Consider the following 18311-nt stretch of genomic DNA (forward strand, 5'->3'; position numbering starts at 1 on the left):
GCTAGGAGGCAAAAACTCTTTGGGGTATGGTGAGAGCCATTTCTCACCTTGAAAAGAAATCTAGCAACCATTTCCAAAACAGTCAGTAGATGCAGACCACCCACATTCACAAGAGACAAGGCTCCTCCTTTTGATTTCAGAGGAGCACAAGAAAGGACACCACAGCCTAGTCTGCCTACATATGGTTTTTTAAATTTTAAAATACAGTTCTCTCCAGAACTCTTCTGTTGTTACTTTAACTTTCTTCCTAATAAATCTCACTAATCAGAGCCTGAAAGACTTGTTCCTAGGATTAAGTGCTTCCACATCAGGGTGCTATAAGAAAAATCTGACAGGTAGGAGTTATAGTTTCTACCTGTTCTTTGCTTTGGTGACAGACTGATCCAGTATCAGACTGTTAACTCTTCATCATGAACATGACATCTCCTCCGTCAAATAAACATGATATGTGAGAGCTAACTTTCACCGGAAGGGCCTAGAAAGTTTTAAATGGGACTCAAGCACGAGGCAGGCCAGGGATGTAGACCTCGATCTCTCTTCCCACTGCAGTGAAATATAATGTATTTCTATTTCAATTTTTTAGTTTATGTCTATAGGGGTGAGAGTCAGTGGGAGTCAGGCAATATACATATTAAATAAGAGATATTTATAAAACAAAATACTGCAGTATTAATAAGTACAGGCAAAGGTAATGCAGATTTGTATCTGTTTTGTCCCGTGGACTTTCAGGGATGATGTCAAGGTGTCAACTCTCTCTCTTTGGAACAGTCACCAAACTTTTTGTCTGAACTGAAATGCTGTGATTAATTATGAAGTTCTAATTCATAGAAAAACTGTACAAAGTAATTTAAAAAAAACGGATGACATTAGCTAAATTTTCTGCAGAACTGGAAGGAAAGGGTAGCATATTTACAATGGCCCCTAGGTTCTGTCTAAAATTAAATTCAAGCTAAATACTGAGATTCCATTCAAAGTATTAGATATACTCCAAAGAAAGCTTAAAAATTTAACAAGATTTCTTGGAAAGCCTCTTCACTTCCACAAGATTGATCTATAATCCAATTAAACTTTATTTATTAAATGGTAGTCCTTGGAGTTAACTAAATTGCAGCCTGGTCCATACATCCCACCAAGCCAAAATGTGGTTTATTTCATTGCAAAACCTACTCACCATGATATGTAAGCCAGGCTTTAGTGTATTGTGTGGATCTGGCAAATTGTCATTTATTCAACAAACTTAGGTTAAGCTCATCATGGCTTAGCATAATGAATAAATTGAATCTATGTCTCTTACAGCTTAATTGGGTTTTAGAGAGATTAGCGAGAGTTCATTCTTTAAGTTAGTCTCATTAATATTTAAGCTGTTGTGCGTATTTAAATACTGCAGTGCGATGAGAGAGAGGATATGCATTATATAGTTTTTATAAATATATGGGAATAAATGAGTCTCACACTAAGTCAGCAAGCAAGCATGTAATGACCATCCTGCCTAAATGAACAAAGACACAGTTAGAGAGTTGATTTTAGAGCCTCCCTCTTAATCAACAAACAAAATGAATATTAGCAAGTTAAACTTCAATCAAAGTAAGGAAATACAGCTAATGATACATAGAAAACTCAGTTGAAAGCCAGAAAATGAGTATGCTGCCAAATAAGCTCTGGGGCTTCCATCAGATTTTCAAAGAAAGACTGAAATGAAAATAAAATAAAAATGCATAACACCCCAAAATTGTATTCCTTTCCACCAGAAGATGCAAGTTTAGGCCAGAGGACCCCATGTCACAGTCAAAGCCATGGCATCCACTGGGGGGAGGGTCTCAAAAAAGTCAAGATTAATTAATGTAATTAATTAATTTAATTAATTTAATTTAATTTTAAAAAGAAAGAAAATGGACAAGCAGAAAAAAAAAACGGGAGAAAAGATATAATATCAGTAAGTGGACAAAAAAGTTACAGAAGTCGTACAGCTAGCACTCAATATATCATTGATGAAAAATTAACCATAAACACCAAAATGCATTAAGTTATTTTTAACAATAAGGAAAAGGATTATAGAGATCTTTTTGAATCTCAGAGCTGGGTGCCAAAGTCTCCACTATTTTGTTACTTCAATATACCATAAAAAAGGAGAAAACTAGGAAAAAGAGAATTTTTTTAAAAAAAAGGAGATATAAGTTTCACTCCTTTTTGATGTGCGTTAGAGAAGGAGAAGTACTTGACTAATATTTCAGGCAAGTTTGTTCTGGATCCCTGGAAAGATGCGTTAAGCATTTAAGTCCTTCCAACCAAATATTCACAATCAATTACAATAACTAAGAAATTGCAACACTGCCTGATCTAGCAACAGTGCAGGTAAGCAACGTAAATGCTACCACTGATATTCCTCAAATATAGACAAGGCCACACTTTTGAATATTCCATCTCACATGGTTCTAAAATCATTACAGGAATCACTGCACCCACACCTAAAGGAGTGGGAGGTCTCTGAGTTTTAAACCTAGATTTAATAGGGTATTAAAATGACCAGCCAATCCGATGGGTCTAGACAGAGATGGTGCATAGATCAGCTCCAGTCCAATCAGGATTATCAATTTGATTCAGAAAATCAAGTAGCTTTGATTCAAAACGTTGAGTTGGGTTGAATTCAATTTTCTGAATTGATTAGAAATAAAAGGGGGAGTTTTCCACATGCAAATGGTGACGTGAATCTCCTTTGACTTGATGATTCAGTGAAAATTATTTATCTAATTTGGAAAGTCAATTGAGTTCAGAGATTTGATAGATTCTGGGGTTGGGGGAGAATCAGACGTTAGGTGGGTAGATAAGTCAAATGAATGGAAGGCTAAGCACATACAGTACTGTATGTAAATATAAAAAGTAGCACCTTCCTGGTGTTCAGATCCTCCAAGCCCATATCCAGTTCCACTCATAACACATTCCAAAGATCCATGTACTGAATGAATTGCTTTCTCTTAATAACCCTTCCCCTATTTGTCACAAAGAAGCTTGGCTAGAGGATGACAAGGGAAAATAATGGGGGAGAATTGCCTCCAAGAAATCAAATCCCAGCTAGTATTTTAGTCTTAGTGTTTCAACCTTGTAGGTCATCTGAAAAATGAATAGTCTGAACTTAATCACTTTATGGATAGGGGATGAATGGACAGATAGATGGACAAGCTGAATACTGAAAATGGAGTGTACTCATGATGTTTGAGTAGACTTCTGGTCACAGAACAAGGCTGGTCCTTGTTTTGCTAACTCCCTTCCTGATCCACAAATATAATCTGGATGGTTCCTCAATTATTTGGAGGAGATTCGGTAGATGGGTAGAAGTTTGTGATAATGGGTGGATCAGATTTCATAGGAAGTTACACTTCTATTATTGGATGGTACAGAGGGTCAAATACATCCCTTGAAATTTAATTTTGGGCAGAATCTTGTCTCCATTTCTTTTTCTTTCCTACAGTAATATGCCACAGTTAACCATTAGCAAGTAAAGGAGAAGGCCCTTAATTCATTACTTCCACAGTGATTTAATTAACTAAGATGACTGCAAATCTATACTTGCAATCAATAATATTCTCTTTTTAACTAAATAGTGTTTGATTTCACTATCTTTGTACAGGACTGTGAAACTTCAGAGAAAGCACCATTAAATTAAATGGAATTTACCTCTGAGTGGGCATATATAGGGTTCTACAATTAGCTGGTTCTTCCTACAGCTAAATAAGCCATTGCCGCCTCTTTTAAAAGACCTTGATTAATACATTAGTCTAAGCCCTGATTTGCTTAACCATGAATTAGCCCATGTACTGGATTTGCATAATACACTGAACCATAAACTAAGCCAGTGGTCTGGATTCACCCAACACACTAACCCCAAAATCCAGTCTACATCACGGTTAATAGTAACAAGCTTAGCATTTTGAGGATGCTGCTCTGTTAAAGCATGTTGCATAAACAAAGAAATGGTGTAATCTTACAGGCAGTTGTTCCCACAGCTCTTCCAAGCCTGAAATTCTTTTAACTAGCATTTCTGAGAATTTAACTTAGTGCCCTGCTAACCTACAAATGTTCTGTTTAACTCAAAGTTTAAAGAAAACCACAGTGATAGAATTACAAAGAAAATTGAATTTAGCCCTTAATCCATTATGATTTATACCATGTCTTCTGAGATGATTGTAGTATAATCAACCTTAAAATTAACTCCAACAATGCATCTGGGTGACAAAATACTGAATAGAGGAGAGAGGCATTTTATAGACCAAAACCTGAAACCTGCATTTTGAGAACAGAGATATTTGGGCAGAGTTCGGATAAACCAACAGATAGGAACATTTGCAATAGAGAAGATAAACGCACAAAAGGCGTTCTTACCATTAAGTTCACACCTGAACTGCAGTCAAGTGCTAATTTATCCCAAATGATATTAATATATACATTTAGTTCTCATTCATTTTCATACTAAATGAGGTAAATAATTGCTTGGAGGGCCATCAGGCAATAAATGCATATACTGGGGGGAAAAAATCAACCCAAACCTAAAATCCAGACGCTCAGGTGCCCATCACACCACGCTGGAGATGTCCCAGATGAGGCTGGCATTATAAACTGTATATTCAAGTTCTGAAGCTCAGAGAAAAATGACAAAGTGGCAGATGCAAAACCCAACAGGGAGGCAGATTCCCATCCAAGCCATAAAAACATACAGCCCCTTTAATGGCCAATTATTCCTTGCATTCCGGCTCTAATCTGAATTTACATAAGAGTGCCATATGCCAAAAGAAAGGTGTGCTGTCACAATCGATGAATGGATCTCTCTCTTTGTTACTCTCCTGGCCCTCCCATGCACCACTCACTTGGCAATCAACCATCGTGATTCTTAGATGGCTTCTAGGGGAAAAGCAGAACTTATAACTAAACAGAGGAGCACCTGTGGCCCCTGAAGGTTCAAAGTTTGGCATCCAGGGGCTTCCAAAAGTTGCTCCAATCTGCAATCTTGAATAGGTTAGAATGCAAAAGAGATTAAATACCTGACTGAAAGAAAGACATACTTAATTTTAATGAACGGTAAATGAAATCAGGTGCGAGTTGTTTTCTCTGGCCCTGTTCTACTGTTCTTTGGAAGAGAGTCCAGATCCAAATGTGGCCCTTGATCAAGTAAAGTTGTCCATTCCTGATCTTCAAGGTGGAAATGTTAAGAGGCTTTCTGGAGATATCTCTTCATTTACCTTCAGCCTGAAATTACTCACCCAGATTTTAACTGGAAAGGCTGCCTATGCAGCTTACAGATCAGCAAAAAGAAACTACTCAAAAAGAATCTGTAAAGTCATGACAAGAAGAGGAGGAGGAGGAGGAGGAGGAGGAGGAGGAGGAGGAGGAGGAGGAGGAGGAGGAAAACAAGAGAATTCAGTTTTTTATTTGTAATGTTGACTTAACATGTTGTGTGAATCCTGATCCCCTGGTAGTGTATTCAGAACATGGCCAAGCAAACTATGGGTTTCTGTGATTTGTTTATGAATTTTTATGCCTTTATCCCCTCCATAATAAGAGAAGGGGCTTATAAGAGAAGGGGATGTAAATAAGACCATCACAATAAAAGCAAATGTAAAACAATAAACAGAAAACATATTTTAAAAGGCAAATTTTAAAACAATGTGTCTCCTAGAACAGAATACCTGGGTGAACTAGCATGTTTTCATTCTTTATTTTTAAAGAAGAGAGCAAGGAGAGAGGGCACCTGACCATCTCTTGGGAGACAATCACATGATAGGGTGCTGCCATTGAGAAAACTGTACTCTTGGCCACAGGCATCCATTCCTAACCACGAAGGTGCCGAGCTGATGAAGCATGCATTGTAACGTCACAACACAAGATCCACCTTTTGGTACTTGTGTTGCAACATTCTGGGCCAGAGCTTGTTTTGCAACATTGTGATATACATTTTGTACTTGCCTCCCCGTGCACGCCCCTGGGCAAAATGCTGTGAATTATACTCACTGGTGGCACCATGAGCAGGCCCTCCCTAGTTCACCCTAGCTTAGCCACTCCACTTAACATTCCAGGCAACCTTTAAGGTAACTCCATTAAGAGGGCACTGCAGTAACCCCACCAAGAGGTTATTAGGGCCTCAAGCACTACGACTAAACTAACTCAGTCCAGCTAAACTGACAGTTGGTGCACCAGTCAAAGCTGAACATAGGGCACTTCTAGTAATAGACTGCAATGAAGGACAATCCCCAAGCTACGTATCTCTTGCTTCTGAGGGAATTCATCCAGCAGGGTCTGCCTTCCTATTCCTATTCCTGAGCCCAAGCCCAAGCCCCACATGTCCACAGAGAAGAAAAGGGAAAGATTCTCTGAGGTCACCTGTTACTTGTATGCAGTCACTCAGCTTTCTCAGCAGACTTACAGAAGTTGTTTGCTACTACCTTCTTCTGGGATTTTCCCAACCTCCATGCCTGGCCAACAGCCCTGAAATTCCCAGACAATCCTCTATTCAAGTCCTAAACAGGGCTAGCCCTACTTAGCTTCTGAGGACAGCTAAATTCAGCAACCTATTGCCATCTGCTTTATTCTTTTGCTTTATTCACCCAGTCCCTTAACTACCAAGCGTCTGCAGAACTTCCCCTGATTCAGATGGAAACTCCAAATCTCCAGATGTCCACCATTAGTGTCTTGATGCAGTTATTGAACAGTAGAGGGGAAAGAACGAAACTCTGTAGGATCTTGCAAAGTAAACACCATGGGGCCAAACAAAATATCACATTGTTGTGGAGGTCTTTCTGTTAGGAGTGGAACCACCATATCAGCCTCCAGTTCTCAACTGACTGAGCCATTCCAGCCACAGCCTGTGATCACAGGGATCAAAGGCAATGCTAAATTCATACAACATGCTAAGCTAAAATATAAATTTAATAAACAAACAAACAAACAAATAAATAAATAAAATGTACCATGGTTTAACAATGCGAGTTGAGTCCGGTTATTGAACAGAGTTACAGAACCACCTTTTGATGACACCATTCAGATCATAATTAGCCACTGCCATGTCCCAGTAAAGGCAAAGAGGAAAAGTTAAAAAAAAAAAAAAAGTATTATTTGGGCATCAAAGATTCAGCAAATCAATGTAGATTACTGGTTTTTTTTCCCTTGCTATCTGTGTGTACAGTATGCACATTTGCATAAACAACATATGTTGTTCCAGTCACCAAGTAAGGGTCATATTTGTATGAAACAATATTAAATAAAAAATAACAAATAGTGTTCATGTGCATGAAGAATCAAGCTGTAAACAGTTACTTAATTGGCTCACCCATGCAGCTGTTTTGCTTGTGTTTCCCTCCTGTCTCAAAGCTGGTGTGTGTGTGTGTGTGTGTGTGTGGAGGGGAATCATGTCAGCATAAATCACACTTTTCCCACAGTGTGCATCTAGTAGGGCCCTGTTTCACAACACCATATAAGCAGAGATTCGTGGTCTCCCAGATGAAATTCCAGTTCCACCAAACACTACCCACTGTGAGAAATGTTGACACCAATCACCCTACCGAAAGGAATTCACAAAAGGATTACTGACCTATCAACCACTAGATGGCAGAAAAGGGTTACAGTTTTCTGCCTCTGGACCACCACCCAGTGGTCACTGGAATTTGTGCAGCTCAGATGCAGCCCTCAGATAAGTGCACCTTGAACAGCTGGAGTTCAAGAAAAGCAGCTGAGGTTATATGAAAGAGTTCTTAAAGTGTAGGTGCTCTTGGACAGATTGACCCTTGTTCTGAGGTAGGAGCCACTCTGTAGGTTGATATTCCCATTACAATACAGTGAATGAAGTGCCTGGAGAAGCTGGAATTCTGGTCTCCCTCATTGCTAAAACCGCACAACAGAACAGGCATATTGGCCAGGAAATGGATGGGGGGATGACATCCCTCTCAATGGACCTGCTGGAGATGAGCAATCACCCACCCAAATTGTGTAGAGTGCAGAGGGAAAGGCCTTGAAGGACAGGAGGAAGAGCTGCTAAGAAGGCAATGGTCAGATAAGCAGGGCTTGAGCCCAGGCCAAGAAAGTAACATGAGAAAAGGTCTCAGTCAAGCCCCTACCTAGTTCACACGAAGATAAAGGGATGGAGGGGGAAGCACATTCTGACTTGCAAGATTCTGTTACTATAGTTGTTAAAATAAAAGTCACCTGACCTATATGGCATTGGTTCGCTTGTTTGGCCCACCTTGTGGAGCTGACAGGTCGTATCATCAAAAAGGCTTCTCCCCTATGTGCTTTACATTGTCCACATGGGAGGTCTTGTGCAGAAATATGACAAAAACATCCCTTCTGCACAGGATCATCTAAACCTGGCTTTGCTTTGCCTCAGTAACATGCTGGAAGTGACGTAGAGGATAACCTTGTGAGGAAAACATGTTTAGTAGAGCATCCTTGCACCACAACACCACAAAGATGTGAATGAGCCCTCAAGGCTGACCCAGGAAGGAATCTGCTATAGTTTTAAGTGTAAAGAGGGGGTGTTTTGACTGGAATCATTTTTTTTTTCCTTAAAAGATGCGCTTAAGATTGGCAATTGTGCTCCTCACCAATATTAAGCAGTGCAGTTTAGCATCTTTTGGACAATTTCTTACAGACCAATCTCATCTGAAATTCACTGGAAAGCAAAACACAACTGCGCATTCCAAAAAAGAAAAAGAAGAAGAAGAAGAAAAAAACACCCTAATTAATGTACAAGTTTAATCACCATTCCCCACATGGAAGAGTAATTTTTCACTGTTCATTTGCTTGGTGTAATCTCCAAACTGACATAAACAGAAAAGAAATAACCTATAAATCCGCTCCGATTTGTTCCTTTAATATTCATATTGCATTGAACTACAGCTGCTTCCTGCTGCCGTCTATTACAACATGCAAAAATGTTGATAAAATATTGTGAAAGAAAAGATGTATTTGCTGCGAGGCAGCATGTGGCATTATTTATTTATTTATTTATTTATTTATTTATTTATTTATTCATTCATTCATTCATTCATTCATTCATTCATTCATTCAAAGGGACAATAAATGGCTCCCGGAATGTCCCTTTGTTTGCGGCTGATGGGGTGATGATTAATTACCTTGCCGCAAACGGGCAGGGCAGAAGGAAATTGACACGGCCCTGATTAATTAACTTTTGTTGTTTTTTAAAGGGAGATAGTTGCTTAGAAAAATGTACAAAACGAAATGAATAGTAGCCTGGATTATGGAAAATCAATGCCATTATTAGATCCAATGTTGGTGAGGTTGGAGGTGTTTTCAGCGGATCAAGGTTTATTCCAGCTACGCATGTACGATGGCCCACCAACCATTTTGCTCCTTGGATTCACATACTGGAGAAATAATCTGCTGACTCTGAGTGGTGGGAACTCTGTCTGCACATTTCGCTGCTTTATATTGCCCTGAGGCGTAGCATGGTTTGCTTGCTTTTGGCTTAGAATGATGTGAGAACAAGGCTACAATGGCTTGCTCAACAAACCATGATTTGAAAAGTCCTGGTTTAACATAATGCCAGCCATTGCATGCTTTATTGGGAGGCTCCTGTGTAGGACCTCTAATCAGTCACATCGCTTTCTCAATTGATTATTAATTGAGATTAATTGACCCTTTCCTGGGTCTTTTGGACCGTCGAGTTATTTCTGCATTAGAAAGGAGAGAGAATGTAAATTTTAAAATCAGTTTAAATGCATCTTTCCAGTTGGCACTGAAATCCAGACACAGGCTGAAGTCACACACTGTGCTATCCTATGGTCTGTTGAGTAAGTCACAACAGCTGGAGCCACATCTGCCTTAAACTAAAGCCAGAAAACACACCCACACACAAACACGTGGGTCACTCGTGGGCACAGGGAGGCTCTAACTTCCCCTTCACTGTGACAAGAGGGTGTAGCAAAACCCCACTGAGCTCAGCGAGATGAATGAATATTATATTTAGTAGCAGCATTTCAAAATTTCAAAATTAAGAATTTAGAGAACATAAATTCCTCCCGTTGGGGAACCTACGTCTGGGTTTCAAAATCCCACACAAACTGGCTGCCAGGAGTTCACACTGCGTAGAAATCAGTTTCTCCTGCTCATGAATATTTATAGATGAGCAAACTATCACTGAATCTGGATTTAAAAAAGACACTAGATCAGTCTGGATGCTGTCAAGCAAAGATGGGGTGGGGGGAGCGAGAGATGTCATCTCATTCTTCTTGGCCATAAATGTCAGGCAGCCAAGAGTGAAATCTCCAGAAATTTTTAAGGAAAAAGAAAATGACATGGAAGAGGATAGCAATCATGTGAGGTACTTGACTGCATTTTTTGTCCAGTGCTAGAATATATTTAAAGGGGTGGGGGGAGAGACGTACATCTTTTTTCTGTAAGGGATTTTACATGTATTCTTTCTTCCCTTTTTTCTTTCATGAGTTGTTAGCACAGCTCAGCTCAGGAAGAACACACTGCTAGATCACCATTTGCAGGCCATAACTTTTCAGGAATAGTAGGAATAGATCCGGAACCCAGAGCCATCTTCCAGAAGCTGCTGAGAGTCCACATGAACTGAGGAGGCTAACACAATAGGCTCATCAGGTCCTCCATCCATGCTACCAAATGCTGACCCTCTCTTGAACATACACCGCACACATACAATATACAATAAGCTGTGGAGAATCCCAAGCTTGTGTTTCTATCGGACTCTAGATTAAGATATTCTGTTGGTTGCAGGCTTGTTTGAATAATCCCATGTTAAAAGCCCTGATTGGAAACAGTATGGATCTTTGTAGACCTAAGGCTATTCATCCAGGACTTGTGGCTGACCAGCTGATTTTCTGTATTCTACCTCCTCTCAGTGTTTCTCAGACTCTTTGTCTTGCTTCCACCAAACCTGAATATGGGGGTGTACCTAGATGTCTTTGTTCTCCTTTATATTAGTAACTGTGATTATCTTCCCTAATCTTTTGACCCAGCTTCATCTTCCTTTAAGCTTAGATTGTTTCCATAATTCCTGAGCCACATTCTCACTGAATGAACTGCTTCCTTCCATTAATTCTCGTCTGATGATGCCTGGATGTTTTGTGCCTAAATATGATGCTTGTGGAAGATGAGGGGGAAAACAGAAAGAATGAAAATATAATAGCTGCTCCCTTAGACCCCTAAACCATGTACTTTGCATTTAATATTTTGTTGCGGTTTCCACTTGCATTACCAATACAACACATGGCTTTGGATTGGTACAGGACTCTGGATGTGTGCAAACAGTTTTTTTTTTTTTTAATCTACACATCCTGCTTCAAACATATGCATTTATGTTCATCTTCAGAATAACTCCACACATTGCCCGAGACTTCTTTTCAATTTCACCTCCCTTTTCAAATTATAGATAACATTTATCTGAAAAGGCAGTGTCACCAATATTCCTGCCTGCAAATATTGCATTTCTGTCACTTTTTCACACAATTATGCATTACAAAATGAGAAAGTGTTTGCAATACAACCTTAAAATCCTATCTCTGTCTATCTCTCTCACTCGTGTAGACTCATCGTAAAGCTCTCTAGCTGACTGCAAGTAAAAAAGAATGTTTTTCCCTCTTTGACAATTACTTCAAGCTAACAGCAAAAGATTCTCTCCCCATCATTATAAAGAAATAATGAGTTAATTCAAGTGACATATAAACAATGATTTGATCTCTACATGGATCATAATGTATTATTAATAATAATAATATTCACCACGAATACAATATTTATGTATTCTCAGATACATTGACAACTCCTCCAGGACAAAATTTTATTCATAAAAAAGAACAAAAAATTATATTAGCTTGGGAAGACTCATTCATTTACTTACAAAAGATTGGGGTTGGGGAGTGTGGAGTTCAAAAACTATTTAGAAAGAAAATAGCAATCAGATGTAACAAATTCTTGCATCATAAAGCTCCAGTTAATACACTGTCAGGCATACCCAAAATATTTGTCAGTGCCAGACAGAGAAGATATCCAAAGCAGAAATGAACCGATTCCAATGGTGAAGATAGATTATTTCAAATGCTGGACCTCAGAATTATTCTAAACATCTGCATTTTCACTTTGTCCACGACTACTGTTCACCTATTACAAATATACTGTACTCAAAATATTCATACTTTATATCTTTGTTTTAACATTTGCTGGCCCTTATTATTTCAAATGGCATTGCAATCCACCAAGAGAAACATTATAAGCATGGGGTTGCTTTTCCCACCCAATGGGTTTTAAAATAGCTTAGCTTTGTTCATATGGACAGATGCAAATAGATCGCCAGATCTGTTTTGGACTGAATTGCTGAACACAATCCAGTCTAATTTGTTTCAGACCAGTTTGGACCATTAAAACACAGGAATGCACGCATGGCAAGTGAATGGATTTAGACACCTTCGGTTCAACCAATCACATACCTTCCTAAATCTTCAATGAATTACTGTGCTGCTTTGAAATCTATCTGAACTGGTTTGAACCAATTTGGAGCACTGAATGTTTCATAACATAACATAGACAGACAAACATTGTCTGTCTGTCTGTCTGTCTGTCTGTCTCACAAGAGCAAACTACTCCAGAAATCTGCTACTGTTGTGAATGAGTCTGGATTGCACTCTAAGTTCTGGTGAAACATTTCAATGCGCAGGTTTTTTTTTAAAAGAACAACCTGATCCTTTAAATGTGAAGTAAATGCATAAAGATGCAGCTTTCATGATCTCAATCAATTTTAATTCTGCAGGAAAAGTAAAATAGTCAACCTTCCACTCCAAAAACCCCCTTAGAGTTATTTTTGTGTAATAAACCAGATGTTCCACTTAGATCTGTAAGTTTATCAAGGTGATGGATAATCTTCAACACAAATCATGTCCTCTCCCCACCACTCCAACATGTATGGGGGTGATTTACAGTTGTCAGAGCATGGCTGCATAAGAACAGGTTGCATTCAAAATATTTTCCGTCAGTAATATCATTGGTTTCCGGGGACTTTTCTGAAACAACTGCCTTGCCACCTTTCAAAATGATCTCATCTTTGTCGTGTTGTTTTCATTTTGCTTGTAAGCTAAAATCCCAGGGCAATGTAGTTTATTGTTTTAATATCTCTTTGACACACACCAAAAGTATCCCACTGCGGCTACTTATCTGCCATATGTATTTTTGTGAAAGAAATATCAAGACAAGCATAATGTTTGGAGGAAGCACACTGGAACGCAACGAGCTGGGCGGTAGCTGGATTTCACTCTATAAAAGAAGTAACTCAAGCCACACAACAACAAAAATGGGGGGAGAGAAACAGAGAGACGCAAGAGAGTGAAAGAAGAAGCATAATCCGAAGAAATAATATCCCTATAAACTACCTAAGGAGTTCGATGCACATCAAAAAGTTGCTGCTTTTCGAAATCATTGTCTATTCTACTGCCATTCCAGTGAAGTTTGGACTGAGACCGAACAAGTGTGTTTCTCTTAAAATTAGATTGTGGAGTTTCTTTAAAAAAAAAAAATCATTATATTCCCCCATCCAACTCCTCAGCTCTTGGTAGTAATGTAGAATTTCCAAGTGTGCCTTTGAAATTATCTGTAAAACACGCAGCACCTGGAGTTTCCCAAAAGAATTTTAAGAATAACTTTCAGTTTCTTTCTACAAACTTCCCAAAACATTCAAGGGGGAAAGGGAGATCTTTGCCTAGGCTCACCTTTTCTTTTTAGTGAAATGCAATTTAGATGAATTTACCAACCTGAGACCTTCCATAAAGTGAATCAAAAATCTGTTAAAACTTCCTTCAAAACGTCAGATGTACTAAAAACATTCCGTATTGTGTTGATGTTGTAGTTAATGGAGGGAATTTTTTTTAATCAGCAAACTGACAAAAATAACATCAAAAGACAACCAGATACACAAAGCAGAAAGAAGTGCATTCTACTTATTTCGTTGCATGTAAGCCTAGCAATAGCAACAGTAAGCATAAAACAAGTAAGTATAATTCAGTTTAGTAAGAATACGTAGCCAATGTTCGAAAGGTTAAGCTCAGCTGGACCTGGCTAGAAGACCACCAGGGCTGTAGATTGGAGGAACGGTGGGAAAACTCTCCTTGAAAAGGTCGGTGGCTAACTATTTCCATATTACTGTCCAGACAACTGCATGATGTCAGATGAACATGAAAGAAACTTTATAATACTGTATAGGTATGTTAAATTTGACTGTATAGGTATGTTAAATTTACATCACTCCAGTCAGAGTCATGTAAGTAATGCTCTGCCACTCTCATAAAACCATTCCTCCTTTTCTTTTTCTTTTCCTTTCCCCTCCCTCCCTCCCTCCCCTCTTTTCCTTCCTTCCTTCCTTCCTTCCTTCCTTCCTTCCTTCCTTCCTTCCTTCCTTCCTTCCTTCCTTCCTTCCTTCCTTCCTTCCTTCCTTCCTTCCTCCCTCCCTCCCTCCCTCCCTCCCTCCCTCCCTCTTGAAACATACGTAGAATTCTAGACGGCCACATATGTAGTAGGTAATAGTGCCAATTGCAATAAAAGGACTGGATTGGGCCCCACAAACTTTGTGTGAAGGATGTGTTGAGGTGCTAATTACCTAATGTTTCCTTCTATTTATTTGAAGGCTAAACAACAAAGAACACCAACATCCGAGAGTGGGCCCATCCAATGAGTGAGTGTGGCCTGAACGGGTGAGAAGGAGGAGGTGGTGACCAAGTGAATATTGCTAATTAAAACCGATGAAATAGAATAGCATTTGAAGGACACAATGGGCTGTAAACTTCCTTCCTATTAATTGAACTCAGTGTAATGACATATCAAAATGAATAGCTAGTGATCTGGAAATTCATTTAGACCATTAGTTTAATTACAGAAACTGATGGAAGTTTTCTCAGACAATTATGTGAAAGAACTAGAGCAGCGTGGGGCAGATTTAGAAGCTTTCACGGCACCTCTGTCTCGATATCTTCTTTCTCTCTCCTTCCCCCCTCCCCTTTTTTTTCTTTTCTGTCCAGTCTGTAGATTATGAAATAGAAAATGGCTATTAATGACAGATCAGTTGAAAGAGCCTAGGGCATGTTCATAAGCTGTCCATAGCATGGTTGGAAATGATTACTTCATAAAAAGAAAATGATTCACCATTTCAAATTTCCCATAATTCTTTGGGAACAATGCTATGTTGAGCGCTTCAAGGCATTATACAAAGTAGAGGTCGCTGGCAAAGAATCAAAGGGCAGACCCTCCTACTGAGCACAGGAGATAGGCTATATGAGGAGGTACCCAGAGGCACTTCTGTTTTGAATATCTATCCCCTTCGGTTCCTCCATCTCAGTCCCATTCGTTCAAAGCTCTCACTTCCATAATGTTATGTAATGATTGCTGAATTTCCAAGCTAGTTACCTCCCTGCATGGTGAGAACATCTTCTTCTATCTCTTATTCAAAGACATCCACACCATCCTGTTTCTAGACTATCTTCTCATTTGGATTATTATGGTTGGTTGCACAGTCAGCCAGATGTTTAGACTGGATTTGGCATTTTTGTCCACCTATCAAGTCCTTCCCAAGGACCTGGGATATGCAGATGTGGTAGTTTGATGGTGTTAAAGGTATCGTCACAGGATAGAAGCTGTTCCAAGTAAAGCTGCCTTTTGCAATTGACTGATGGTAATTTTGGTCAATGCGGATGGTCTTCAAGGGGTGCTCCAGATGTTTTGGGATTGCATCTATTACTCTTGGTACTATCTTTGCTTTCTTTTGCCACAGTCATTCTACTTCTATTTGCAGGTCTTTACGTTTTGTGATTTCTTCCAGTTCTTTCTCTTCTCTTCTGCTGTCTCCAGATATTGCAATGTCCACTATCGAGACTTTTTTGTCTTTCTTCTTCACTTTGTTTAGCCACAGTCATTCTTATTGTTGGTCATGCAATCAGCCAGATGTTTAGACTGGACTTGCATTTTTATCCACCTGTTGAATCCTTCCCAAGGACCTGGGATAGGGAGATGTTGTTATTTGAAGGTGTTAAAAGTATTGTTGCAGGATATAAGATGTTCCAAGTTAAGCTGCCTTTTGGTGGTGCTTCTGTCATTGCTGACGGTCTTCAAGTGGTGTTCCAAATGTTTTGGGATTGCACCCAAGGCACCTATTGCTATTGGTACTATCTTTGCTTTCTTTTGCCGCAGTTGTTCTATTTCTATTTGCAGGTCTTTGTATTTTGTGATTTTCTCCAGTTCTTTCTCTTCTATTCTGCTGTCTCCAAGTAGTGCAATGTCCACTTTTTTGTCTTTCTTATCCACAATTGTTAAGTCTGGGGTGTTACTGTCTTTCTTTTGCATGTAGCTTTCTTTTGCCACAGTCATTATTATTATTATTATTATTATTATTATTATTATTATTATGGTTGATTGCACAGCCAGCCAGATGTTTAGACTGGATTTGGCATTTTTATCCACCTATCGAGTCCTTCCCAAGGATGACGACAATATTATTATTATTATTATTATTATTATTATTATTATTATTATTAATTATTATTATTATTACTACTACTACTACTACTACTATTTTGTCTACTATGACTTTGCACCTGTAGCATGGATATTGGACTAAAGGGCAACTTTCAAGAAGCTGGACTTTTTGTTTCAGATGTTGGAATATTAGTGATAATTCAGCAGAGTTTTTGTACCTTGACCAGTGGTGGTTTTGTGGGAGACTTGCTGAGAAGAAAGAAACAAGCAGGGATGTTGGGGGAGGAAGGGGCAAAAATGTCTAGATGGAGGTCACAACTTCAATGCATGTGAGAAAAGGTCACTGTTTTTATTTTTTGTTTTTGACCTTTTCTTCCTGCAGACCATCCTTGAAACAAAAACAAAGGGCTTCAAAGTAGAATGAGAAGGGAAAAAACGCCCAACATATTGAGAAATGGCTTTTAAAGGAAGCTTGGTGGTGGATTCAGAGAACATATACACACTAAAACAAGACAAAAATTGATGGTATCTTGCAGGACCTCAGAAATGGACATTTTCAGTTGCCTCCCCCTTACTTCAGAATTCCTTCTGCATGGAGATCTGGTCTCTTCCTTCCTTTCTGACTTTGAGGACAACAGACAAGACCTGGTCGTTCCATCCAGCATTTTGATTTTATCAATTTTGTTTCTATTATGAGTGGGTTTATTGATTATTTTTGAAGATGTTTTGAGCCTTGGGGGATAGGCAGCATACCAATACATTAAATATCATTAAACAAACAAAGAAATAAATAGGTGTCCTGGATTGATTATGGATTCTTAATTTGGAAGTCGGTCTCTAAGGAGATTGTTTGCCAGAATGGTCTTAAAGTTTGCCATTGACATTTGATAAAATTATTCATATATGCAGCATAAGACACCACATCTCTTCATTGTATGCAGTAAAGTATCTTACTCACAGCCCTTCCTATTTGACACCATAACCGTTTCACCTTTATCAGCCTCCTTAATAATCATACCACAGTCTGTCAAAAAGTTGCTGAAAGCCATCTTTCCCAAACTTAAATGCACAACTTTTCTAGAGCTGAGGTCACTTGACTTTGCAATGACACAGCTGGAATCCCACTTCCACCTCCCTCCTTGGGACTGATCTGAAACAAAGAGGTCTGTGGGGCTAAGATAAAACCCAATTTTGATTTAATTGCCATGCAAATTAAGGTTATATTAAATTGAATTCATAAAAGTTACGTGATCCTCTTTATATATTCAAAAGTTGATTCAATGTGACATTAAACCTTTCATTTGAGGGGCACCTTAGAGAGGCCCTAGGAACGATCATGTCCAGCCAGTTCTCTTTCCTGCCTCTCCTTTTCTGCACCCTAGGCTGGGGCTTGTGTGTCTGCCCTGGGGGCTTACAACTTTTCTTCCATGCCTTGCAGAAAGGCAGCGAGCCTACCCCAACCATCTCCAACCTTTTGCCTGACAGATATGCCAGACTACAACTCCCATCACACCATGCAATGCGTGCTGCCCCTTCTAGATAGAGATAAGGGGTTCTACAGCATAACCTCCTTGGCAGGCAAGAGGCATCACCTGCTCTCAGATCTGAAGCTGCAGATTTCTTAGACCTCACGTTCAACTTAGCCAGAGAGCTAGGTCCCTGTGGACATTTCCCAGGCAATCAAGCAATCAAGCAATCCGAGGTAAAAGACAGCCGTAAAATTGGCTTACTTGTGGACGTGTATACTAGTGAACTGGGGGCACTGTACATGGGAGATCCTTCTTGGTTTGCCTGGCACAGGAGCACCCTGCCTATGAAGGAGAGAGACAGAGAGA

General features: G+C 39.2%; 1 protein-coding gene across 1 annotated transcript in view; it reads right to left on the reverse strand.

The window, feature by feature from the left end:
* Nucleotides 1–18311, reverse strand: part of RBFOX1 (RNA binding fox-1 homolog 1) — a 399208-nt gene that overhangs the window by 74885 nt on the left and 306012 nt on the right. The window contains exon 8 of the mRNA XM_088152958.1: nucleotides 18207–18287. Within this exon, the coding sequence (XP_088009084.1) occupies nucleotides 18207–18287 (81 nt within the window). The remainder of the gene's footprint in view (nucleotides 1–18206; nucleotides 18288–18311) is intronic.

This window comes from Python bivittatus, unplaced genomic scaffold (assembly GCF_059951505.1).
Source record: "Python bivittatus isolate LINGU-HERP-01145 unplaced genomic scaffold, Pbiv_v1 ctg000030_np1212, whole genome shotgun sequence".
Lineage (NCBI taxonomy): Eukaryota > Metazoa > Chordata > Lepidosauria > Squamata > Pythonidae > Python > Python bivittatus.